Genomic DNA, 26,603 nt, shown 5'->3' with positions numbered 1-26,603 from the left:
TAGTCGCTCTGCCACTTTGAGCCACAGTGCCACTTCAGTTTTTCTGGTGGTTTATTGGACATAAGAGTCTTACGGACTTTTGTTCCTGGGTTGACTTTGAACTGCAATCCTCAAATCCTCCTGAGTAGCTAGGATTACAGGCGTGAGCCACTGGCTCCAGGTTCTGAAGTCCTTTTTGAGCTTGGACAGGCCACCTGCATTTCTTTCTAATGGCTTCTTGCTCAGATCACTGTGATCTCTCTTCCCCCAACTTGTCTGACACTAGCTTTTCTTCTTATGGTTTTACTGGAATCACTCATCTATTCCAGAACCACTTTCTCATCTCCAGAAACACCATCAGCAAAGTCCCTTTTATGTAGAAGATAACCCAATTCAAAGATCCTGAGGTTACAATGTATACAGCTTTCAGTGCCCCTTATGCAGCTTGCATCAACACTTCACCACAAGTTCCCAGGCAAAACAACTTCCTTTTACCTACCTGGTTTGTATTTCTCGGCAAGGGTTTTGCAAATAGACTACATCAGAATTATGGAGAGTGGCCAGAGTGGTACATGGAGTTCATGCTTTGATGTAAACATAATAAGATGGATAAATAACTGAGACAACTGGACTGAAACGAAATTGTTATCTCCATGGGGACAGAAAGACAACAAAACTACAAAGCTGTGACAGATCTAGAGATACCAGCTACTGCCATTTGGTCTACAGGAGGCCATAGCCTCAATCATTGTTAACTCTTCTTGAGGAGAAAAGATCTAGAAGGGAGAAAAGGGTAAAGATCTAGAAGTGCTCCAGATGAAAATATGGTTCACTGAATAGTGCCATGAACTTTACAAGACTTGTTAGTTCATAAAAAGGACTAATGGAGATTTTTTATCCTCCTCTGCCCTGTGGTGTATCTTTATAGCCAACTTCAGGCTCAGGATTCTGGAACAAACCTGTTGTTGGCTTGAGGATTATTTCAGTCTTTTCTAATATTCTGCAAGACAAGAGTTTCTAAAACACAGAAATAAGATAGGATTCGTGAGTACTGACCCTCGGGACCAGTTGAAGCTACTGTTGTGAAAATATCAGATAAGGCAAGCTGGACGGGAAGAAGGCCAGTGCAGAGTCAGCCATGATTTCTTCTCTTTGGAATTGAAAGACTAAGCTCAATTCAAAAGCAATGAGTCTTAAATGTCTACACGGACAGCCAACAAAGCCAGCAGACAACATTATCTTATTCCAAATGAGGTTTTGTTTTGTGGGAGAATATGAAAATGACTTAAAGAAATAAATGAAGAAATAACTTTGATTTTAAAAGAGGGGATAAAAGTGAGACCGTGAAAGTAAGAATGAAATAAAAATGGATATGAATGTGCAAATTATTTTTATGAAGATCATCATGTAAATATGTAAACTAAAAGGAAACACACACAAAAGAAATTTGAAAACTGAGTTTGGCCTTCCACTTAGAGAAGTCCATAAATACAGAATGGCACAGCAGAATCTGAGTGACAATCAAGCAAGACAAATGACTGTGGTGTTTGAGCTCAAAGTGGCTTACATTGGTTTTTAACACTGGTCCTGACCAAAGTAATGATTCATCATCTGCAGGTTAAAAATATTTATTGCATGTTATAATGCAAATTCCTGCTGTTCTGCCAATTATAGCTTCTTTACTAGAATGTTGGAGGATGTGCCCAGACAGTTTTTCTTTAAAAAGGTCTCCCGCTGATTTACCCTTTAAGATTGTTTCATTAGCATACATTAGTTGTACAAGGGAGGGATTCCTTGTGACACCGTGATCCATGTATGTGATGCACTACAGTCAACCTTACGCCTTCTGTAGTCTTCCTTGCTCTCTTCCCCACCCCCCCCTCTCTGATTCTGCACACAATTTTTGAAAAACTCCAGTGGAACCTATCAGATGGTATTGTTTACTAACTTACAGTTAAAATCATGTCCCAGATTGCTCTCTCTAGCACATTTTGATATTTTCACCAAAGGTTCTTATTCTGTTTCATTTCAATTCATGCATCATTTTGTGCTTTTGTTCTCTTTTCCTTTTTTTAATCACTTTGAACTTTAAGTATAGCAGAAAACAAAATTGGAGTTTATAGTCATTGTCACATCTGTAATCTGTGTAGTATCTACTAAACATATCCCTGTGTGAAATGATTGACCTGAAAATTACTTTAGAGATACTAGTGTTTAAAAATCACAGCATCAGGCTTCCTAGGCTGGCACCCTACCACCTGAGCCATGCCTCCAGCCTGGCTTTTTGCTGATGTTTTTTTTTTTCTGCTTGGGCTGCCTTCAAACAAACTTCCATCCTTCAGATCTCAGCTTCTTACGTAGCTATGATTATAGATGTAAGGCACTGGCACCCAGAGGCCGGATCATTTTCTAAAGGAATAATCTAACCTTATTTTTTTCTTAGAATTGTATTAAGCATCCTCACATTTTCCATGTAATTTACATTACTCTTGCTGTTGAGCTTAAATGTTCCAGTCACTTGTACTTGGGACTTCTAGGTTATTTTGTCTTGTGGAATTTTCCTTCCTCTGACCATTTCTAATGGATATATTCTAATATCCTGAATTGGACTGAACGGCTTCCTTGGCTCCGCCTCTGGATATAATGATGCCAAAAGTTCAGTTCTATGTGGTGTAAAATAAGTGTTATTTTACTCAAGGAAAATACATGGTTAACCACAGGGGACAGGTCACCACAATTATACCTAGTGAAGTCTTTTACTACATTCAAGAACAGATATTGTTTACCCCCAATTTTTCCCATTTCTTTTTCTGCTCCTTCACTTTTAGGAATTTTTCGCACCTGCCATCTTGTGCCTAGCTCATTAACTGCACATTAATTTCCTTGGTTTCCTGTAGTACATACTTGGAATTGGACAATGTTTAGAAGCCTCTGGTTCTGACAGCTCCTTCCTTCCTTTTCTTCCATTAGTGTTGTTCAGGGATGATAATGATGACTTGGCGAAAGCAGGAATTTCTTGGACTTAGCAGGAATTCTGGAGGGAGCCTGAGCCAGCCAGCCTTGTCTGTAAGACAGATTAACCGGCCTCCTCCCTACCCTTTCACCCAAGGCAATTTTCCGTTCCAGAATTATCATAAAGCCAGCCAAAACCATCCCCGAGTGTGTAGATGGGGGCAGTAGGTGCAGGGCGATTCCAATTAGCAGCCTAATTTTAACTTGGCTCCTGGCCGGAGGCCTTCAGCTCATAGCACATTTCAAACACCAGAGCGACCATCAAGTCAGTTGGTTACCTTGGACTTCATCTTGGCCTGCTTGAGAGGTTATGGTCCATTACATTTGAAGGTCATTTTAAAGCAAGGCAGAGTCAAGAATCAGAATGGAGATTGCGAAGCAAATATGTGTTTTATCCCGACTGGGAAATGCTTATCAAAATAGTTCTTAGTTATCAAGTAAGCACAAAGTGCCTGGAAATGACGTTCTTAGCAAAGGGAAATGGCCCAGCTGTGCTTTCTTTGGCTTTCTCTCCTCTGCTCAACAGGAAAAATATTAATCAATGGGGGGGAAAAAGGCTCCCTTTCTGTTAAACACATGAGTTTTAGTGTGGGAAGTAGCAATACCTAATGCTTTTACATCACAGTTTTACTACATGGATTACACGGGACTTTTTAGAAAATGGTTTTGACTTAAGCTTCAAATTTGCACCTCTAGAAATGCTTTCTTTTCTCTTTGGTGTGGATGAAAGTCTGAGATCAAGAAAGTTGCAGGGTTCCCTTGGTCCTAAGATAAGTATGTAGAAGAGTGCCGGGAAGAGGCGTGGAAACCCTTTTGCACTCACCACCACGCAACACCTTCTCTCCCCCCCCTCCAACAGGGAAGCAATTAGCAATTCAGTGTTTCCTCATAAAACAAATTAGCAGCACTCCTCCAAGGAGATAAAGTTTATATAAGTCGCACAGTGGGGCTTTCCAAGTCTCCACATCTCTTTATGTTTACTTTCTGAACTTTGATGGAAAGGCAGCATAAGTACAATAAGATGCACACATCAGAAGGGTCCATCCAGTCCCATGCCTTTTCTCCGGAAGACCGTGCCACTCAGGGAGTCAGTGCTTTGCTGTGCATCCCACGTCTCCATGTCTGTTTTTGCTCAAGGTAATGAGGCTTCGAAAACTCGCTCAACAGATTGCAAACTGCAAGCAGTGCATTGAGCGCTCGGCATCTCTCATCTCCCAAGCAGAACACTCGCTGAAGGAGAGTGATCATGCCCGCTTCCTGCAGACTGCCAAGAATATCACTGAGAGGTAAGTGCAGGCGCCATCTTGGGGGAGTTCTGAACTGGGCCCTGGGTCCCTTGTACTTGCAGCGTCACTACTTGGCCTTGCTCTCACCATGCTTTTGTTTTCATTGTCAAGACTGAGAACTAGAGAGAATGGAAACTGAACTGGTTTTGTTCCAACTTAAAGATGCTTCCCTTTGACACGCCAAAGCCCTTTCAGTAACAGTCTAGAGTTCAAGGCCTTTGGAAATTCAGCCCACCAGTTCCAAAGAATAAAAATTCAACCTGCGTGTGATGGCACAGAAACAACCTTTATTGTGTCTGTCACACCTGATCTTATCTCGCACTCGTAACATGGAATCCAAGTGGAAGCAAACAGACAGAAGGGATCTTATCTACCATGATAGGCTTCCGTCTGTCTGAAAACAACAGGGAGTGCCAGGGCTGTCGTCTGTGTGGCCTGTTGGCACAGATTAAGAAGCCTGGCTTCATCTGAAAAGATCAAGGCTGGGAGAGAAAAGACCAACCCATCACCCTCATACTGCCTTCTTTTTAAAATCTCCCCTAAGAGTTGACAAATGCAGTCATATTCAGTGCATCTATTTGAAAAATGGAACCTGCCAGCCTAGGGGATAGGTAGGATTGGGAGAGATGGGGAGAATGAAAGGGGTGATGTTGAATTGAATGAAACCCATTTGTGCAAGGACTTAAGGATAATTTTTAATACCCTCTATTCCAGTGGTGGGAAAATTTTGGAAAAAGTTGTTATCTGATTGATCAGCCCAGCGCTGACAAGGGTGAACATTCTCCCAGCTCACTAGCATCACAATTACTTGGCTCTACAGGTGCGAATATCTGTAAGCTCACTAGTGGATCCGAACAGAAGCTGGGCTGGCCATAAGCAAGTCCACATGAATGACGGCTCGAAACAAAGTCCTTGGCCTCGATTTTCCATTCATTTGAACTTTCACAGTCAAACATGCTGTAGGCAAAGTAATAAGAGAAGTCTATCATTAAAAGACTCCATTCATACTAGCAAACTGTCTTTAATTTATTTTATTTTTTGCCAGCTCTGGGGCTTGAACTCAGGGCCTGAGCACTGTCTGTGGGCTTCCCTCAAGGCTAGCACTCTACCACTTGAGCCATAGTGCCATTTCCAGCTTTTCCTATGTATGTGGTACCAAGGAATTGAACCCAGATCTTTGTCTTTTTGTAGGTTGTGGGGCTTGAAACCAGGGCCTGGGAGCTGTCCCTAAACTCTTTTGCTCAAGGCTAGTATTTTATCACTTTGAACCACAGCTCCACTTCCAGTTTTCTTTTGGTTAATTGGAGATAAGAGTCTCACTGATTTCGCTGCCCTGGCTGGCTTTGAACTTCAGTCTTCAGATTTCAGCCCCTTGAGTAGGTAGGGTGACAGGCGTAAACCACCAGTCCCTGGCTCTTGCAAACTCTTACAGAGGATCAGAGAGTTTGGCTTTGTAGGTTAGAAAAGCTTGGAATCTTGGTCATAACTACTCAAGCTTGCCTACAGAGCTCCACAACAACCACAGACAAAAATATGGGATCAAATGGGCACACCAGGAAAGCCATTTACAGACTTCCAGGTATACTTTGCCAACCTACAGCCTGGAGGCTTCGCCATCTCATGACTTCAGTTTCTTCAAAGAGAAGGGCAGAAAATGGAAATTTATTGAGTGGTTACCTGGGTCAGACACTGTGATAATTCTCAAAATATCATTTAGAGATGAGAATTGACATTTCCATTCATGTGCCTTTAAGAATGTGGTATACAGTATTTTCATAACTGAATTTCATAACTACAAGCCAACCAGCTTCATTGGGTCATTTTCTTTTCTTTCTTTTTAATTAAAAGGTTTTATTAACTGGTTTTTCTTTACATATTTCAAATGTCAAGTCTAACAAACGTATTCAAGAATGGAATTTCTATATGCAATCACTGGTTATTAAGTTTAATAACAAAATTAAAATTAAGCTGAGAGTTTGTATGCCATAGATACATATTGATAGATCAATATGTCTATAGAATATGTGTCCCATCATAGATTTATATATCTATGTAGTTTTATCTCCAAGTTCAGCTCAATGGCCTTGAGTACCTAAGTACTGACTCATTCATTGCTCTTGTACTGTTTGGATGTAATATCCACATATCAAGGAGACATTGGGTCATTTTCTTACACAGCTGATTAAATGCCTATCTTTCTTAAGGGTCATGAGTAACAGCTGGCCTGCATCACTTTTATGTCTTTCAAAATGCTTTCCTCCCTAATCTTAAGAGATGCCAGTTTCTTTCCCTGTGACTCCTAGATTCTGAGTCCTTAATTGTTTGCTCTGCTCTCATCTGGATCATATCCATCCCAGTGTTAAACTTATATACCAGTCATTTCCACTAGACCCAGGTGACATTTACAACTGGGATTCTCTACTGGGATCCAAGAGTCCATATCTCTACCCATGAACTGAACATGTCCAGAGGAGGCAGCTCCTCGGACCTTGCGTTCCTGTGCAGACCCTGTAAATTCCACTGCAGAGCAAATGAATAAATTCTCATCTATTACATGGGAAAGAAAGCGGCCCTTTCACAGATTACACCCGTGTGATTGCCTGAAGATGTGGCGGGTCCTATCTGGTCCAATTTCTGTAACCAGCCAATCTCATTAAAAATGAAAATGTGCTTTTAATTTCTTTCCAGAAAGAATATACTTCTGGCATATGAATATATAGTGCCTATAAAAATGGCCATAAGTCCTTGTCCCTATGTGTGTCAAATTCCCTCTTTACCTATCCCTTATTTTATTATTATCTTTAAGTAGCTGTTCAGAGTGGTGCCCATTCAACATGTCAGTATATGAGTACAATGCCCAGTCTATTACTTATCAATCTTTTTGGTTAATTCCTAAGCCTATCTTCTTCCATTAGCCGACCTCTAGTAAAAAGGCACTGATCCGGGACAAGGAGTTGAGAGGTTTGAGTTCAAATCTCAAACTGTCCCTTTTATTTATTTTATTTTATTTTTTTATTGTAATTAGTAAAAGGGTTACATGATATTTGTCAGATAGAAGGGGCATTAATTCACATACATTGATACCCTTTCACATGTCTTGGTACCCATTACCCTCCCCCTCCACACCCCCCACCTGTCTTGGTTTTCCCCCCTTCCCTATCAAATTTCAAATAACCAAATACAAATAAATTCAATATATTAGATCACAATCAAACTGCCCCTTTTAAAATGTGGTTCTCTGAGTGATTTTTCCACTTGGGAAATGGGCTCATAATAGCTTGCTCTATTAATAACATTGCCACAAACTCTTCAGAGCAAGTCCTAAGCATCGTACACACTGTACGTCCTGGCTGGTGCAAGTTTTCATGCTTCAGTGTGTCAGTCCACCCCCTTGTAGGTTTACTTCAATGCTTTTCACTGCCTGTTTCTTTTCTTTTTTTTTTCCATATATTTTTTATTGTAATTATATTCACCAGATAGAAGGTGCATTACTTTCTCATGTCTTGGTCCCCATTTCCCTCCCTCCACCCCTACCCCTCATCTTGTTTTCCCCCTTCCCTATCCTATTTCAAATAACCAAATAAACATATATACAATATATCAGATAACAAGGTAAAATACTATAACCATATGGGATAGCCAAGGGACAGCAAACAAGTCTTTCCATTTCCTTACAAATGGGGCGATGTCGTTCTTTCTGACAGCAGCATAGAATTCCATTGAGTATAAATACCACATCTTGTTGATCCACTGAGGGGCATCTGGGTTAGTCCCATATCTTTGCTATGGTAAATAGTGCTGCAGTGAACAGCACGATCGTATCGTCCAGAAACAAGGACATGCCTGTTTCTTTTCTTCAACCCATCACTTAACATGCTTCTCTAAGTTATGCTGTCCTCATTCTGTCTCCTAGTGTTCCTTTCTTGGGTTTTGGCTCCTATATATTTTTGAACAGTCTTTAGTCTTCTATTCAAGTGTGAATACCAAACAGACTTTAGGGATTCCTGAAGTGCGACCTAGATGAAATTGTTGTACATCATTAAATCAGTTAAAATAAATATGTTCTCCTTTAAGCTGAATCAAATCTGGGGAAAAAAAACATTGAAAATGACAAATCAAACAAGGGGACAGAGACGCGGAGAGAATGCGTCAATCTTTATATTGTGGGACACACATATGCTCTGGAGTCAACCATTCTTGGCATAATACTAATTACTTAGTAATTATGACAATTAATGCTTGTCGGGCTCCAGGAAGGCAGGAATCCTTGTTATCTTACTTCCATCATTATAGCCTGAACACATCACAAGCTTCCTGACATGAAGGAATAAGTGAGTGAATAAATGAATGTATACATAAGATCAGTTGTTTCCATCTAAAATAATCATAAAGCTATAAGGTCTTAGAGAAAATGTTAGACCAGTTCTTCTCACTTTGTTACTATGCAATAAATGCTATTTCTCTCCTTTTTATTTGCTATGTAAATGCAAATCTAATGTACAACACACTATATATATATTCTTAAGTACAATAACAGATAGGTCTTCTGATTGTGTAGGCAACTTCATAACATGTTAAATGAGCAAAAGTATTTGCTAAATTCAAGCATGAGAAAGTTGATGTGCTACTTGGAAAGAGTCTAATGTTACTGGGACGCCAGTGGCCCATGCCTATAATCCTAGCTACTAAGGAGGCTAAGATTTGAGCATCTTGGTTTGAAGCCAGCCCAGGCAGGAAAGTCTGTGAGACTCTTTATCTCCATTAAATGAGAGAGAGAGAGAGAGAGAGAGAGAGAGAGAGAGAGAGAGAGAGAGAGAGAGAGAGAGAGAGAGAGAGAGAGAGAGAGAAGGAAAACACAGAAATGGAGCTGTGGCAGAGTTCTAGATTTGAGCACAAAACCTCATGGACAGAACCCCGTACCCAAGAGTTGCACCAAAAATTTGAAAAGCTTGAAGTGGAGCTATGGTTCAAGTGGTAAAGTAAAAAACTCATTGACAGTGCTCAGGCCCTAAGTTCAAGCCCCAGGATTTGTACCGAAGGAAAGAAGTAAGAAATCAATCTTTTTCCATTTTTGGAGCCTCATTTAATAGTAACTATCAGAATGAGATGAAGTTTTGCTAAGGCTAAAGTGCTCCTAGCGTCTGCCAGCTAGCTGCATGGCTTTGGGTGTGTGGAAATATTGGTTTAGAAAAATCAATAATACATTTTAAGTTAAATCATTTCAACATTGTTCTTTGCCCAAACATTGTTTTTTCCAGCCGTAGCTGGGCACCAGGGGCTCATGTCTGTAATCCAAGCTATCCCGGAGGCTGAGATCTGAGGATCACTGTTTGAAGACAGCCCGCACAGAAAAGTCCCTGTGAGACTCTAATTAACCACTCAAAAACCAGGTTTGGTGCTGTGGCTCACGTGATAGAGTGTTACACTTGGACACAAAGAGACCCTAAGACAGCACCCAGTCCCTGAGTTCAAGTGCCACAACCAACCAAAAAAAAAAAAGAAGGAAAGAAAGAAAAAATTCCCAGTGCTCCAATATTTATGCAATTTAACAAAACACCAAACTCAACATTACAAGTGTGATATTCATTGTATTTTTAGAAGTACCATTTTTTTTTAATTTATTTTTGCCAGTCCTGGGCTTGAGCTCAGGGCCTAAGCACTGTCCTTGGGCTTTCTCAAGGCTAGAGCTCTATCACTTGAGCCTCAGCACCATTTCTGGCTTTTTTTTCTATGTATGTGGTACCGAGGAATCGAGCCCGGGTCTTTGTGCATGCTAGGCAAGCACTCTACCACTAGGCCAAACTCCCAGCCCAGAAGTACCATTTTTTAGGTGACAACTTCCTTAGTTCTTAGACGTTCACTTGCATCTTTTTTATCACTCAAAATATTCTGTTATAAATAACTGAAATCTCCAGGTCATCTTGGAGCACTGAAGGAACCATCCATACTATAACTACTTTGACAGTCTACACATGCGCACTTTAAACAGAAAACCTAAATGAGCAACGGAAACCATTCATCCACTGAGGGATGAGCTGTGACAAAGCTCATGAATATTTTCCACTGCATCTGCTGGGAATATGGTACCAAAAAATCCCCCAGAAAACAAACAAACAAAAATGCAAGGAGCCTGAAAACAAGCCACACAAAACTCCTTTTTAATGCTTATTTTAGAGAGAGGTTAGTAATTGATTCAACTAAACCAATATCTGGAAACATTCTTTTTTAATCCTCGCTTCGCCTTTCATGGAGCTTGAAATTTGGGAGACTCCCCTTTGAAGTGGAGTTGTGGTGAGTCTGAACCATTTCCCAGACAGATGTGTGAAGAAATGCCTGGAGCTAGGCTCTTAAATGCACTGCAACATGAAATGTGAATATTCCTTCACCTCTGTAGGCATGTTTCCTCTAGTCAAAAGGAGGTGGACAGAGGGTATCCTGTTTTTCTTCCCCAATCTTTGCCTTTTTTTTGTTATCAGCTTTCATTCATTTGCTTTGTGTTTCTAGATTTCGCCATTCAGATATTTTCCCTAAGGGTCTATGTGTAACAATAATAATTTATTTTAAAGTGTATTTCTTTTCTTTTTATTCATTCTTACCTAGTGATGGTGGAAAACATCTTGATAATTCTAAAAAGTTGTTTTGTTTCACTTGCAGAGTCTCCATGGCAACTGCATCCTCTCAGGTCCTAATTCCTGAAATCAACCTCAATGATACATTTGACACCTTTGCCTTAGATTTTTCCCGAGAGAAGAAATTGCTAGAATGTCTGGATTATCTTACAGGTATTGTCTTTTATGTTATCTTTAGCATTGTGTCCACTCAGTGATATAAATATTTTGCCTCCAGATCAACTATTCCCTAAAATCTAAACGTATGTGCTTTTGATTTTGCAATACTATATATTCCCATCAACAACTTCTGTGTGGTTTTCTTTTTATTTCTTTTTTTTAACTGAAATAATAGAGCTCAAAACTGTATTTTGAGCAAAAGAGAATAAAAACAATCTTAATTATTAAGAACAAAGCTGCCGCCAAGCACCAGTGGCTCATGCCTGTGAAACTTAACTACTCAGGAGGCTGAGATCTGAGGATCCCAGGTCAAAGCCAGCCTGGGTAGCAAAATATGGAGGACTCTTTATCTCCTGTAAACTGTCTTCTAAAAAGCCAGACGTACAGCTGTTAGTCAAGGGGCAGAGAATGAACCTGGAGTAAAAGAACCTCAGGGACAGCTCACAGGCTCAGAGTTTTTCCCCAGAAGGCGGGGGGGGGGGGGGGAGAAAAAACAAAGGCAAGTTATCCCCCCCCAACCCCCTCTGCAAAATCTTATCTTTTGTAATTCTCTCATTCTAATATGCTATTCCTGTTAAGGACCAAATCAAACAATTCAAAAACATTGACAGTAAGTAACCAAACTTGGTATCAATTATTTATGAATATAGTGCCATTCTTCAATTTTTGGTGGGATTGGGATTTGAACTCAGGGCTTCATATTGACTTGGCCACTTGAGCCATTGCCAACCCTTTCCCATCTTTCCTTTGGCTTTTAATTCTGAGATTTATTTAAGCTAGTACCATCCAAAACAATTTTCTCCATGGATAGAAATGTTACATATGTACAATATCTGATATATTAATCACTTGGACCATAGGGTGCTATTGAAAACACTGGCTAGGGAATTTTTCTTCTACTTAACTCTAAGTCCTATATAACTCGTAGGTACTATAGTAGACAGTGCTATTTTTCTTCATGGCTTTCTGTTCACTTTTCCCCTTTTTCCCTAATATAGTTTGGAATGAATTTACTTGAGGGCAAGATTGGCAGTCATGAAGCCCATCAGAGAATATTTGCCTCACAGAAACATTACAGTGTCATGCTGTCAACACTCAGTGCTTTGGAGCTGATTTCCTACCCTAGGCTCTTTCCTGGCCAGCCACCCTCATTGAGTTGTCCTCATATTACCATGATTACCCCAGGACTACTCAGTCTTCACGTTTTCAACAAAAACACCAGGGCCATGGGTTTTTTTGTTTGTTTGGTTGGTTGGTTGGTTGGTTGGTTTTTTATTGGAAAACCAAATATCAGGGCCAGAAGCATGGCCTACTGGGAGAGTGCTCGCCTAACATGCATGAAGCCCTGGGTTCAATTCCTCGGTTCCTGTATACACACAAAAAAAAGCCAGACGTGGTGCTGTGGCTCAAGTGGTAGAGCTTTAGCTTTGAGAAAGCCCAAGGACAGTGTCCAGGCCCTAAATTCAAGGCCCAGGACTGGCTAAGCAAATTAAAAGGAAAAAAAATCATGTTGAGAAGACCCACCTAGAAACTTCTACCCATGTCTCCTATGCTCACTTCAGTGGCACTCATACTAAAACTGGAACAATATGGAGAAGCTCAGAACATGTTTTCTGGGTCACATCCACGTCGCAAGGCTATTCTCTAGGTCAGATAAGACTGGACACGTGGGCATGGTGCCTCAAATCAGCACCAAGAATGTGTTCTACTCATTCTCTAGTAATTACGTTATAGTACTTAAAAGTGCTATGCCTTTTAAAGTCTGTGCCTACATGAGAGATTGACTTAAAAAGACATTACAGAAGTAGTCTGCACTGATTGCCATTGGCATGCCATCTATCATCCCAGTGGCTGTTTATGCCAAACCAAAGGCCATATGGAGTACCTGGTATTACGCCTTCTGATCTGTTAACCCTAAATACAAAGTCAGTCCTTTTCTAGACATAACATCAATCCTGGCCATAACACATGATGCTTCACTGATATTGCCAAGTCCAAATAGTTTATCAGACATTTATAAGCAGGAAACGAAGTGTTTGTAGAGTATTATCCCACCATTCTCCATGTGGTGTTTGTCGTGAAGGCAAGAAAATAGCAGTTCCAATATAAATTCCATGTGTATTGAAATTGGCAGTATGCTACTGTTCTCATTTGCAGTAAATTAGATATTGACTTTTGAGCACAAACCCATTGGGTTTACAATCAAAACAGGGTTAGCCTGCCTGGCTGTGAAAACAAGATTTTTTTTTTCTATGACATGCCTTTAAGTGGTATGTCAAGTTAATAACCCATAAAGGTGACATTTCCTTCCTGATTGTAGCTACTGCCATGTGTCTTCCAGCTACTGGCCTCTTTTGAACTTTTTCTTCATATGTAATTGTATGCTGGTATGGAGAAAGGACCCAATCTTTCTATAATAGTTGATGGGGAAATAATTCATAAACTATTTAAGTTAGAAAGAATATTTCTTCACCAATCCCTGCAACGGTTATCCCACATAGAAAACAGTAAGCACATTTTACTACACAACTGGGCCGCCATAATATTCATGTCCTCATTGGTGTTCCTGATCCAGGCATAGCCGAGAGACACCACATGATGCTCGTACTTCAGAGACAGAAGTACAAAAGCACATTTTGGAAAGAATGCCCTAAGGGATACATAGGCCTTTCTTTGTTTCGTCCTTTTTCTGGGCTAAGGTTAGAACTCAGGGACTCATGTGTGCTAGGCAAGTGTATTGCTACTGTTCTAGGTCCCCAGTGCACACGCAGTATCTGTCACACTGTAGGTACTCCGATTTTGTTGTGGATTTAAACATCAAAGCAAGCCTCATCGATTTCATTCACTAGACTTAACTGTTCGTGATATTTGTCCTACATATATTTTCAGAGGGCAAAGTGATGCTTACCAAAAACTAAGTTTTATCATTTGCATACATTTTTCCTCTTCTTTGGACTTGTGATTCATTAATTCTAATCAGAATTTAGAGCAGAAGTCTGCAATTGTGTAAGGAAAAATGGCTCTGAATTTATAAATGCTAACATGTTTCTTTTTTAAGTTCACTTCTAGTATTCAGGAGAGTAGAAAGAAAGATTCTGGTTCAGTTTTCTAGCCCAGAGGTCAATGAACTTTGACTGAGAAGGGCCAGGTGGCAGATGTGTTAGGCTTTTTAGACGATATGGTCACAGCGACTCTACTTTGCTATTATACAGAAAGCAGTCACAGACAATATGTAACTGAATGAGCCTGGCTATGTTCCAATAAAACTTTATTTGCAAAAACAGGCAGTGGGCCAAACATGGGGCCACAGCCATCGTTTGCCAACCTCTGCTCTAGAAATTATTGCCAACACAGAACTCCTATTGCTTAGTCTTTTTCTTTTTTTTTCATATATTTTTATTGTAATTCATAGAAGGGTTACATGATATTTGCCAGATAGATGGTGCATTAATTCCCAGACATGTGAAAGGGTATCAATGTATGGGAATTAGTGCTTAGTCTTTTTCTTGTCCACATACTCTTCTCATAGAATCAGTTACTGCAGTCAGTCCCGTCGAAGTCATTTTAAAGAATCATTGTTTTGTTAGGATTTAGACTTTCTCTGCTTCAAAATGTGTCAAAGAAATAAAGACATGTCAAGGAGTCCTGCTTTTCTTCGATATGGTTTTGTTGTTGTTGTTGGTTGTGGAGCTTGAGCTCAAAGCCTAGGTTCTGTCCCTGATCTCTTTTGCTCAAGGCTAGTGTACTCCCGCAGTCAACCACAGCTCTGCTTCTGATTTTCTGGTTGTTGATTGGAGATAAGAGTCTCATGGACTTTCCTACCTGGGCAGGGTTTGAATTTCAGTTCTCAGATCTCAGCCTCTTCCTAAGTAGCAGGATTACAGGCATGAGCCACTGGGCGCCATGCAGATATGGTTATCAACCATGGACTTACTTTGAAATATCACCTATAAACTGAAATTGAAGAAAGATTCCTATAATAATAACTTTTCCTGGCATGAAAACCTCTAATGAAAACAATTTCAATTATTTGCCTCACTCGTTCAATGACAGCAAACTATTGATACTGTTCATGTTGGGTACCTGAGATGAGAAACAAATGGTACCATGTAGATCAGGAACTGGTTAACTTTAGGCCATAGAACAAATTCAGCAATCCACCTATTTTTGTAAATAAAGTTTTATTGGAATCTGGCCATACCCAGATGTGTACAAATTGGCTACAGCTGCTCCCATGCCACAATGGCAGTGTTAAGTGGTTGCAAAAGCAACTGTCTGGCCCACAAAGCCTAAAGCATTTACCATCCAGGCCTTTTAAGTTTGCCATCCTCTGAAGTGAGCAAATGTAAAAATTCATCTTCCTTACTTTCATGCAGAAGAGACCATTAATTGCTTAGTCTTCTACCATTATTCTTACAATGAGCTGAAGTAAGGCTCTACGAGCTGGCTCCAGCCATACCCCCTATGAAAAGCAAAAGCAGTTATCCATCAACTAAATGCTTGTTAGTCTGAGGTCATTTCTAGGATAGTAGTCCTGATGGACTTTCCTATTTAGAGAAGCTTGCCTTTAACAATCAAACATCTTCTCAGAAATATTATCTCAGGGCTGTGTCCTGTTACACTCATGAACATTTTTGGTATTCACAGCTCCCAACCCTCCCACAATTAGAGAAGAGCTCTGCACAGCTTCATATGACACCATCACTGTCCACTGGACTTCCGATGATGAATTTAGTGTGGTTTCCTATGAGCTCCAGTACACCATCTTCACCGGACAAGCCAATGTCATTAGTGAGTATCTCATGGTCTATTTACTTCTCGATGTGGTGGCTGTTGTCAGATAGATGACATGTTGGAATTTAAACATCAAAGAAAGACAATGAAGGAAAAAATACACAGTATTTATTGCCCTGTCTTTCTTACTCAAGAAAATGATAGCCCTCACATGTACTAAAGTAGTAAAAATAGCTGGTCAAATGCCAACACAAGTTAATGACCTCGCAAACCACACAGGTGAGTCTCGCAAGCATATTATTAAAGGGAAGAAGCAGGAAATGAGTACATGTAGTGTCAATCCATTTATTGATGAGTAACTTAAAGACCAAGCTACGCTATTTTGCTTCGGGATGCATCCAGAGGTCTTAAAAGCATAAATACTAATTGGGATGATGGTTACCGCTGGAATGAGAGAGAGAGAGAATTGCTGTCTCTGGGAAGAAATAACAGGAATAACCACAGTTTCAGAGTGATTGTTGTATCCTGTAGCGATTATATCTTACATCTAGTTTTATGTACTTTTCTGGCGGTTATTTCACAATTTTCAAAGAAAGAAAAGGACTTTATAATAATAGCCAAATAATAACTAAATTCACTATCCCAGTCAGAGGTGATCTGTGACCCTTCAGTAAAATGTTAGTAACCCAGTCTACCTGGAAGAACTTGTAGACTTTCCTGAAATGTAGAGGGGCCCCTCTCTTGCTGAGGCATGTTGCAAATTTAGCATAGTGGATAATAGAGGAAGCACTTCCTTCTACCCCACTCCCTACAGAGTTATTTAAATTATATAATTTAGAGCAAATGGCAAAGGACCAGAAGAAATGCTTTGGGGAGGAGGGGAGGAGCAAGTTTGAAATTTCTTTAGTTAAAAAAAAATGGCATATGTCAAAGTAGATCAGACTGGAATAGTAGTCACTTTTCAACAAAGAGATGTTTTGAATACATTCATATCAACTTACTATGCTTTTATTATATAAACCATTTTTCTCATGACTTCTATTCTCTAATAGTACAAGTAGTTCTGAAGCACATGAAGCTTAAAATAGAAATTTAGTTTAGGATTAATTAAGAGTAATGCAAAAAAGACATCCGTTTCTCTGTGACAATATCTACATGACCTGAACCAAGTGGCTTCTCTTTCCTCCCTTGTACACTTTTCCCAGCTTTCTATCTCTGGCCTTCTCACCTTTCTAACCCCAATTGGTTTGTCTTAGAAGCTTTACTTAATATTTTGATACAGACACCATACACTCTAAACCACATGCTCCTATGCAGAACAGAAAATATAACAAAAGAAGGGAGGTTTAATATCATTTTGTCTTCATGGAAGGATTTATTTCTTCAATGTTGCATGATGAGGGAATTGTTACTGTATTAGGTACAGTGGCCTAGAAATTATATCCAAGTTAAGAATATAAAATTCCAAAGATGGTGAAGACATGAACAGTGTTGATGAGTGAATCATGTGAGAAAAAGAGAACATTTGGAGTCATTCCTACTAAAAGGATAGCTCTTGGCCAATGTAAAGGATGCAATATTTCTCTGAAATCATTTTCAAGTAATACCAGTTGTTTGATCCATGTGAAATAATTTATTAAAACTTAGCAGCTTAAAAAATCACCATGTACACCCGGACACTAGCGGCTCGTACACGTAACCCTAGCTACTCAGGATGCTGAGTTCTGAGGATTGCAGTTTGAAGCCAGCCTGGACAGAAAAGTCTGTGAGACTTTTACCTCTAACAAATTACCTAAAAGCCTCTCCTTGAGCAAAAGACGCTCAGGAACAGTGTCTAGGCCCTGGGTTTGAGCACTAAAACCAACATATGCATATGCATGCATATGTGTGTGCACAGACACACACACAACTACCTTTTTGAAATCCATAGATCAAGGATTCTGGACAATTGAGCTGTTTCCTTTTCTTAAGGCTTCAAAGGGATAAATTCAAGGTCTTGCCTAAGCTACATTTTCATGTAGATGCTCAAACTAAGGGAGAGTCCAGCTTCTTACCCCATCTCTTTCTTGGTAGAATTCCTATCACTCTGGTTGTAGAATTCATGATACCAACACGAGCAAGTAAAGGAGGAGGAGATAAAGTTCCACTTCAGATCTCCAAAGCTAAATGATGCAGAGGTGAGGGGTAATGTGGGTCTCTCATTCCCAAACCTGCCTAGAAGAGCCTCAGTTCAGTGGGCCAAACCCATTCAGTAACTCAACGTCAACTGATTATGGGCCCTTTCCCCTCACCTTTGTCAAATAATGTAATATAGTCATGTAAGTGATAAAGGTGCTATACCTTCATCCTTTGCCACATTCTTTTGGCTCTGCAAAACTATTATTCCTACCAAAAAAATACATAGACTTTACTCACCCACTATTGCATTTTATTTATTTGTTTGGTTTGGTTTGTGTTGTTTTGGGGCTTGAACTCAGGGCCTGGGCATTATCTTTGTGCTTTTTCATTCAAGGCTAGCACTCTACCACTTGAGCCACACCTCCATTTCTGGCTTTCTATTGGTTAACCGGAGATAAATAAGCTCATGGACTTTGGGTTGGCTTTGAACCTCTATCGTCAGATCTGAACCTTCTGGCTGTTTGGTTGTTAATTGGAGAATAGTCTTATGCACTTCCAACTGAGATCCTCAGATCTCCTGAGTAGCTAGGATTACAGGCATGAACCACCAGTACTGGGTTCCGTTGTTGTTTAAATACTTCCTGCTGAGCTAAGGTTGGTGTAGATTAAATTGTCCTCAACAAGTGTGGAACAAAGTTAAGCTTAAGTCAGGATAGTTTGGGTGTTTCTTTTTTTTTTAATGAATAAAATCCAGTCACCAGTCCTAGCACAGTGAGATGTCAAGGCAGACAACTCTTACTTGAGCAAACTTGGCAGTCTGCTGTATGCAAGATGTTTGGTGGGACTGGACTAAAACCAATACTAACAATGCAACAATGCACTGCAAGTCACTACTTATTCCTTTTCCCCCAAAGGAAATTTTCAATGTTGTTTTCTCTGTATTTTTAATCAACCTCTCAGTTGTCTTCCTAGCAATAGTAAAGATGATAATAATAATATAAAAGTAACCCCAAATAGCAAGAAATGTTAGCATTCTTACACGTAGATTACTTCAATATAAAGCAATATAGGAAAAAAAATGTACTGTTCCATAAGCATTTTGTTCTTTCACTATTCCGGGAGAATAGTAATGAGCTCTTCAAAGTAATGAAGATAGTGGGCCCCTTTTCTGTAGAAAATATTTCTACAGAAATGTGAAATCTCTGTCAATTTATGGCTTTGAACACAGAGGCCAAGTTGTAGTTTGCAACAATTTCTGACATATACTTTATAGTGTCACTGAAAGCATTCTCCCATCACATTAGACCCAACTTCAGGTTGTACAGGACTGAAAGCTTATTGAACTATGCTTACATTTGCTTTCTTTGACCACAGTAGTCATTTTTTGTAAACTGTGCAATTAAATAAGGACAGGGTAAAAGTAATGGGACTGATAAAACTGTCTTTTCAATCTACTGAGTGCTGTTCCTGTTTTCATTTATGTATTACTTATTGCTGTTCACAAAGATCTAGACATATAAGTGAATTGTCCAAAGCAATAGAAGTATTGTTTTGTTTATTACTATGGTAATAATATTATTAAGTATCTAAGTACTGGGTTGGATTGAAGTCTAGTATTTGCCCAAGTGAATTGTCCAAAGCAATAGAAGTATTGTTTTGTTTATTACTATGGTAATAATATTATTAAATACCTAAGCACTGGGTACCAAGAGTTCAAAATGGGTTGGATTGAAGTCTAGTATTTGCCCATGGCAGTCTTCAGAAGTACAGCAGTTTATCATAGCTAGACAAGGTAATGCAAGGAGAGGTAAAAGGAAATGTGCCATTGGGGACATTTATGTCATTGGGTATTTGTGACTGCTTCTTGGATCTTGTACAGGTATGATTTAGGAGGGTTAAGAGTTCCAGACATGATGTCGAGTCTTAACTATTGAAGATGCTGAGCCCTGATGATCATGGACTGGAAAGGCCATGAGACTGTTAGCTCCAATTAACCAGCAAAATAGGTAGAAGTGGAGGCCCGGCTCAAGTGGTAGAGTACTAGTCTTGAGAAAAAGAAAAAGAAAAACTGAGGCACAATGCTCAGGCCCTGACTTTATGCCCCAGCACATATGCATGCGTGCGCGCGCACGCGCGCGCGCACACACACACACACACACACACACACACACACACACTACAGACAGTTGAATGCATGCTGCCTCCTGTCTGCACTGGGCATCCAAACGCACTTGCTGGAGCTCCTCTGCAAGTCTTTATTTTCAAACCTGATGTACCTCTGGTAGAAATGTTCACAGGTGGCAATGAAGAAAAAGTGACAAAATTCACAAGGGTGTGTGTGTGTGTGTGTGTGTGTGTGTGTGTGTGTGTGTAAAAACTCACTAGTGTGTACCTGGAAATGCTATGCATTCAAGACACCATCAGATGAGGTGGATTTTCCCAGCTGACAAAATAAAATGGTTCTTATCTATGACAATAGCAGAGGCACCTGTGACTTTCCTGCTATACAAATATTTGCGATTCTGTATATGGCTCCGTGTGTGGTTTTCTTTTTCCTGAGAGGTTTTATTAGCTCCTGGAGGGGAGGGAAGGAGTGACCAAGAAATGGTTTCTGAAAAGTCTGAGAAGGTAGAAGTTGCCTCCAGATCAAAGGGACTAAGCCTTTGACTTGCAAATGAACCAAAAGGGAAGGAGAAGAGAGGTGAGTTTGGAGCCCCTCAGGAAGTGAGGGGGTCCAGCCTTCTCCCAGGGACCAGAGAAGGAAATCCAACAGAGAAAGGAAACTTCTTGACAGCTCAGTCACCAGGGGTCTGGAAAAGGGTTCTATTGGAGTGGAGATTGATGGCTGGAGAGAGGAGAGAGAGTTGGTTGGGCTTGATACCAAAAAGATGTTTCTAGCATCAGCCAGCTGCAAAACAAGATGGGCTTCCTTTTAACTCCGTGTACTTCCAAGCATCATAAATCCTCAGTCTGCTCCTCAGCCCCCACATCCTGCAAGAGGCAGCCAGAGAAAAGGCCCCAGTTCAGTCTGGAAGCAGACATCCCAGGATGCAGCTGCTCAGTCCCTGGGGAGACTTTCCCAAGCCGTGCACTGCCTGCATGTGGGTACTGCTACCACATGGTACCTAAACCCTGTGACAGAGGATCACAAAGGACCTTGAGAGTTACTTTCCTATTTGTACCGTTGGAGGAGGGTTGGGGTTGTCTGCTGCCTTCTGAGCTTGCAGTAAGGTTGTTGTCTCCAGTGTCTCCTTTGTTTGCAGGAACAGTCTGTCCTAAATAATGCTGTCTCCATGGCAATGACATGCCCATGAGAAATTCCATTGAGGAGTCCACAGAAACCCACAAAGCCTTGTAATTCCTACTCCTACAACCAACACATTGTCATTTAAGCCTCATCCTATTGGTCTAAGCATATCATAGTACTAAATCCAAAGAAGGGTTTAGACACAGGCCAGGCTGAAGAATTACAGGCAAGAACACACTGTGCTACACTGGTGTTCATGAACTTGGATTTGATTACGTGACTCAGGTCTCTGCCATCTGTGAGTCTCAGAATGAATGTGATCTAAAATGTGATGTGGGAGTGATGGTAGAGAGGGAGGAACCGGTGATTGCTTTCATTTCAGTTTTATGGGAGCTAATAACACACTGTGTGCATATTCAGTGTGCAGCCAAGCCCAGTGCTGATAGCTCATGCCTGTAATTTTAACAACTCAGAGGAGGTTGAGATCTGAGGACATTGGTTTCAAGCAGTCCTGCAACCCAAAAGCTGAAAGGAGAACTGTGGCTCAAGTGGTAAAGCACTATCCTTGAGCTAAAAAGCCAAGGGACAGCACTCAACCCCTGAGTTCAATCCCCAGTAGAGGCACACAGAAGAAGAAGCCTAGAAGCCTAATTGAGCTAAAGGAGAACTTGAGACCCTGAGTGTAAGCCCCAGGACACAAAAATAAAAAGGTGTGGACAGAGCCAATTTTGCAATTCCTATTAACATAAACCAAAAATTTCAATATAAGAATTGTAAGTCTGGCCTAGTGGTAGAGTGCTTCTCTAGCATGCAAGTCCTGGTTTTGATTCCTCAGAACCACATACATAGAAAAAAGCCAGGAGATGTGCTGTGGTTCAAGTGGTAAAGCTCTAGCCTTGAGAAACTCCAAGGACAGTGCTCAGGCCCTGAGTTCAAAACCAGGACTGGCAATAAAGCAAACAACAATAACAACAAAAAGAATTGTCTTATCCATGTAGAGCAAACAGTAGAAGCATACAATTGACTTCCTGTTAAGATAGAACACTGAGCACTCATACATAGTAAGTGAAGTAAGCCAGACTCAAAGGAACATGGGCTCCATGGTTTCCCTCATTTGTCATAATCAGTAGAAACCTTGGGCTCTCCTAGCAGAGATTTACAATAGAACAAAACCTAGATACATAAGGCCATATAATATGACGCTAAATGAAAGGACCTCCAGGATATAGAAACAAAAGCCATATAATGAATGATTGTTGTCCTTAATGTACTATGTTATCTCTCATCTCTTTTGCTGTCCCTTGATTATCTCATATTGTTACAGTATTTCACCTGCTTATCTGATACATTGTATATATGCTTATTTGGATATTTGAAATAGGACAGGAAAGGGGGGAAAACAAGATGAGGGGTGGGGGTGGGGGGAGGGAAATGGGGACCAAGACATGAGAATGGGTATCAATGTTTGTGAAGTAATGCACCTGTTGATATAACCCTTCTATTAATTACAATAAAATATATGGAAAAAGAGTACAAATAGATGTATTTATTAAATCTTAAAGTACACATAACCTAAAGTTGTGCAAACATCGTCCATGCTTGCACTTGTCTGGTTGGCTTTGCAGGTCTGTGTAACTCGGCTGATAGCTGGATGATCGTGCCCAACATCAAGCAGAACCACTACACAGTACATGGTCTGCAGAGTGGCACCAAGTACATCTTCATGGTCAAGGCCATCAACCAGGCAGGCAGCCGCAGCAGCGAGCCTGGCAAGTTGAAGACAAACAGTAAGTGTGGGGAACTCAGTAGAGCTGTCGTCTCCCATTTACTTGCCTTTCAGCTGATTCTCTCCCCTTTTCCTTTTTTCTATCTTGAACATTGCTGACAGCCTCAAAAAATTGAAAAAAATATTAAAGAGCCAGTATGCAATAGTGGAATTTGCATCAGCTGCCCGAGAGTTCCAAAAGCAACTCTTCCTTCAAGGGCTGGGAGGGTGCTAACCTTTGTGGACTTCACTCTTCTCTTTTTTATTGCAAATAATCCCAGAAGAGTTCTGATGAGAAATGAGTGTGTCTATCTGAAGCCTGACATGAAGAGTACAATTTGTCTGTGAATGAGGAATACAATTGTTTTCCATATCCATTCTTTCCTTAATCATTTACTTTATTCCAGATATCTGTCTGGGTCTTTGGTCTGAGTTGGGGTGTAATTTTGCCCCTTTTCTTCCTCCTCCTCCCCCCAGGCCCCCTGCCCAGAGGACATTTCCTGTGTCTGGAACTTTTTTGAAGTATCACAACTATGGAAGGGCTACTAGCTTTGAGCAGGTAGAGGCTGATAATGATAGAAAAGAATCCATAGCACACAAGACAACCACATTAAGAAGAAGAATAATCAAGCCTGTACTTGTGTCTCCCGATACTGTCATCTCCTAGCTATGTCTTTATGTTTGTTTTATTTTATGCTCTCTTCTTTCTTTGTGGATCTAGAAATATTGTGTGATATAACACAGTATTTCTGTGAGATTAAACAACAGACTAATCTAAACCAGTGTTGACTTGTCTGAGAAGTAACAGCTATGACAGAATGTCCAGGGGTGACTTATAGTTAAAATCGTCAAAATACAAATGGGAATAGTGAAATAGAAAGGACCTTATTCATTGTATGCATGAATATATTCAGGAGTAGAAATCATAGATATCACCATCATATTTTTCTGGATTTTTGCAGGCTGAAAATTTTACAATTTCATGGTTCTTTTAGCGTCTGAATATAGTTGCTTTTAAGAATCTCAGTATATCTGGGTGTCAATGATTACTGTAATCTTAGCTACTTGTGAGATTTAGATCTGAGGATCACAGTTCAAAGCCACCCCAGGCAGAAAAGTTCATGAGACAAGCCAGAAGTAGAGCTGTGGCTCAAGTAGTAGAGCACTAACCTTGAGCTAAAAAGCTTAGGACAGGGGCCAAGAGTTTGGCCTAGTGGTAGAGTGCTTGGCTAGCATGCACGAAGGCCCGGGTTCAATTCCTTGGTACCACATACATAGAAAAAAGCCAGAAGTGGTGCTGAGGCTCAAGTGGTAGAGCACTAGCCTTGAGAAAGCCCAAGGACAGTGCTTAGGCCCTGAGTTCAAGCCCAGGACTGACCAAAAAAAAGCTTAGGACAATGTTAAGCCCCAGATCAAGCACACAAAAAAATCTCTGAATAATGAAAGTGTTTGACAAATTTTACCTGGTAAGCTCTATCATCTTGATTTGTTTGTTTCTGGTCAGCACTCTATTGTCTACAGGCATGTATTTAGGCCTGATTAAATGTGGCAGTGGTAGAAAAGAAAGACTTTGTCTTCTCCTCCCTTTCAGGGTGCTGTCTGTCCAGTATTTCCCTTTGCTGGAATCCTCCCAGTTAGCTCACATCTCACATGGTTGATACTTGCCTATACTACTATTTGTTTTGTTTGGTTTTTTGTGGGGCTTGAACTCGGGCCTGGGCTCTATCCCTGAGCCTCTGTGCTCAAGGCTACTACTACTTGAGCCGTAGTGCCACTTACATATACTGTTATTAACTAATTAGCACAGCTCCTCTGGACCCACAGAACCACTATATTACAACCAGCAGACTGGAGGCTCATGGCACCAAAATGCTCTTGGACATATGTGGATGTGTGTCTTGTGTCTAGCACTGTACATAGAGTTGCCACTCGTTCACTGTATTTTGCATATGATGGAAACTTCAAGCAAATGGCTTCAGAAGTTGGTTATAAAGCTTACATCCCTGTTAAAATTGCAAGGACTGCCTGGTGATAGGAGAATAGGTGTTTTTTCCTCTCGAGTCTTTCAAAACTGCCTCTGAAATTACACTGCTGGTTATGGTCAAACAAACAGTGCATGTCACTTCTTTTTTGTTTTGTGAATTTGTTTCCAGGCCAACCGTTTAAATTGGATCCGAAATCTGCTCATCGGAAACTGAAGGTGTCCCATGATAACCTGACAGTAGAACGTGATGAGTCATCATCTAAAAAGAGTCACACGCCCGAGCGCTTCACCAGCCAGGGCAGCTATGGAGTAGCCGGAAACGTGTTCATTGATAGTGGTCGGCATTATTGGGAAGTGGTCATAAGCGGAAGCACATGGTAGGCAATTTGTGTCTATTTTCCTCCGGTTCTGAAAAGGCACATCTCACTGTGTATGTTGTCAGAGCATCAGACAGAGCGTGCCAGAATCTTGCAGAAAAGCTGTAACAGCCACCTGTGGCTACATGACAAATACCCCCAAACTCAGTGACATCAAACAACAACCATTTATTATTGGTCTTGCTTTAATCTGTTTTGTGCTGTGGCTCAAGGGGTAGGGTGGTATCCTTGAGCTGAAGAGCTCAGGGACAACACCCAGGCCCAGGGGTAGGGCAGTGGCCTTGAGCTGAAGAGCTCAGGGACAGTTCAAGACCCATGGCTGACAAAAAACATAGAGATAGATAGATAGATAGATAGATAGATAGATAGATATACTATTTAGTTTAACAATAAAACCAACAATTGAAAAATGCTTATACCCTAAAGATAGCGAGTACTATCACAATGTTGCATTCCTTGTTCACATGACAAGACATTAATATAAAAGACCTTTTTGTTTTCTGTCTTTTGGTGCCTCTCCTGGGGCTTGAGCTTTTTGCTCCACCACTTGAGCCACTGGTCCACTTCCAGTGCTAAATTGGAGATGAATCTCATAGCCTTTTCTACCCCAGCTGGCTTTGAACCACAATCTTCAGATCTTAGCCTCCTAAATAGCTACACTTAAAGATTTAAGGCTCTGTCCCCTGGCCAAAAGACCTTTCATTTGAAATCCATGCAAATAATGCACTATATGTATGTCATTCTCAGGGTAGGCACGAGTGGATTCAAATCTGAAAAGTGAGACTAAAAGTGTAGGTGTCCCTTCTGTCCCAATAATGCCTCCTCTATTGGCTGAGTAATTGCTAGCCTCACAATTCTCCTTGCCTCAAATATTTTCCTATTTCATCATCTTGTCAGAGGACAAATGAAGAACAAACCTTTCATTCCAACTCTGGACTAGACTGGCATTTTCAGATGTTAGCTATACTGGGGCAAGAGAAAATCACAAAGGAAAACACACTGAATGCATGCAAAAAAGCAAATGTTTCTAGTTAATTAATGTGCTATATTAATCTGGGATCGAATCCAGTGTCTAAACGATTATAACTCCATTAATAATTATTTATGATAAATGATACCCAATCGTTATGATCTCATTGCCATTGATGAATAGTGCGGGAAATTCCACCAGACCACTTCAGTTACATAAACAGAGACCGGCATTACCTTTAAAACACCCTCCAGATGTCAAAACGAACTCATGAGGGGGAAAAGAAGTGCTACGATTAATTGCCATACTTTGGGTCTTTATGAACCTGACTGGGTCAATTTTG

At 40.5% G+C, this 26,603-nt stretch overlaps 1 protein-coding gene across 1 annotated transcript in view; it reads left to right on the top strand.

Annotated features, from left to right (window-relative positions):
• Mid1 (midline 1) overlaps positions 1-26,603 on the top strand; it is an 87,173-nt gene that overhangs the window by 53,972 nt on the left and 6,598 nt on the right. The window contains exons 4-8 of the mRNA XM_090325626.1: positions 4,129-4,277; positions 10,932-11,059; positions 15,713-15,856; positions 22,790-22,951; positions 25,083-25,290. Of these exons, the coding sequence (XP_090181752.1) occupies positions 4,129-4,277; positions 10,932-11,059; positions 15,713-15,856; positions 22,790-22,951; positions 25,083-25,290 (791 nt within the window). The remainder of the gene's footprint in view (positions 1-4,128; positions 4,278-10,931; positions 11,060-15,712; positions 15,857-22,789; positions 22,952-25,082; positions 25,291-26,603) is intronic.

The sequence above is a fragment of the Megascapheus bottae genome, chromosome X (genome assembly GCF_031878675.1).
Source record: "Megascapheus bottae isolate mThoBot1 chromosome X, mThoBot2.hap1, whole genome shotgun sequence".
NCBI classification, from domain to species: Eukaryota; Metazoa; Chordata; class Mammalia; order Rodentia; family Geomyidae; genus Megascapheus; species Megascapheus bottae.
The sequence above is the reverse complement of the archived record's forward strand: the minus strand, read 5'-3'. Positions and strand labels throughout refer to the sequence as shown.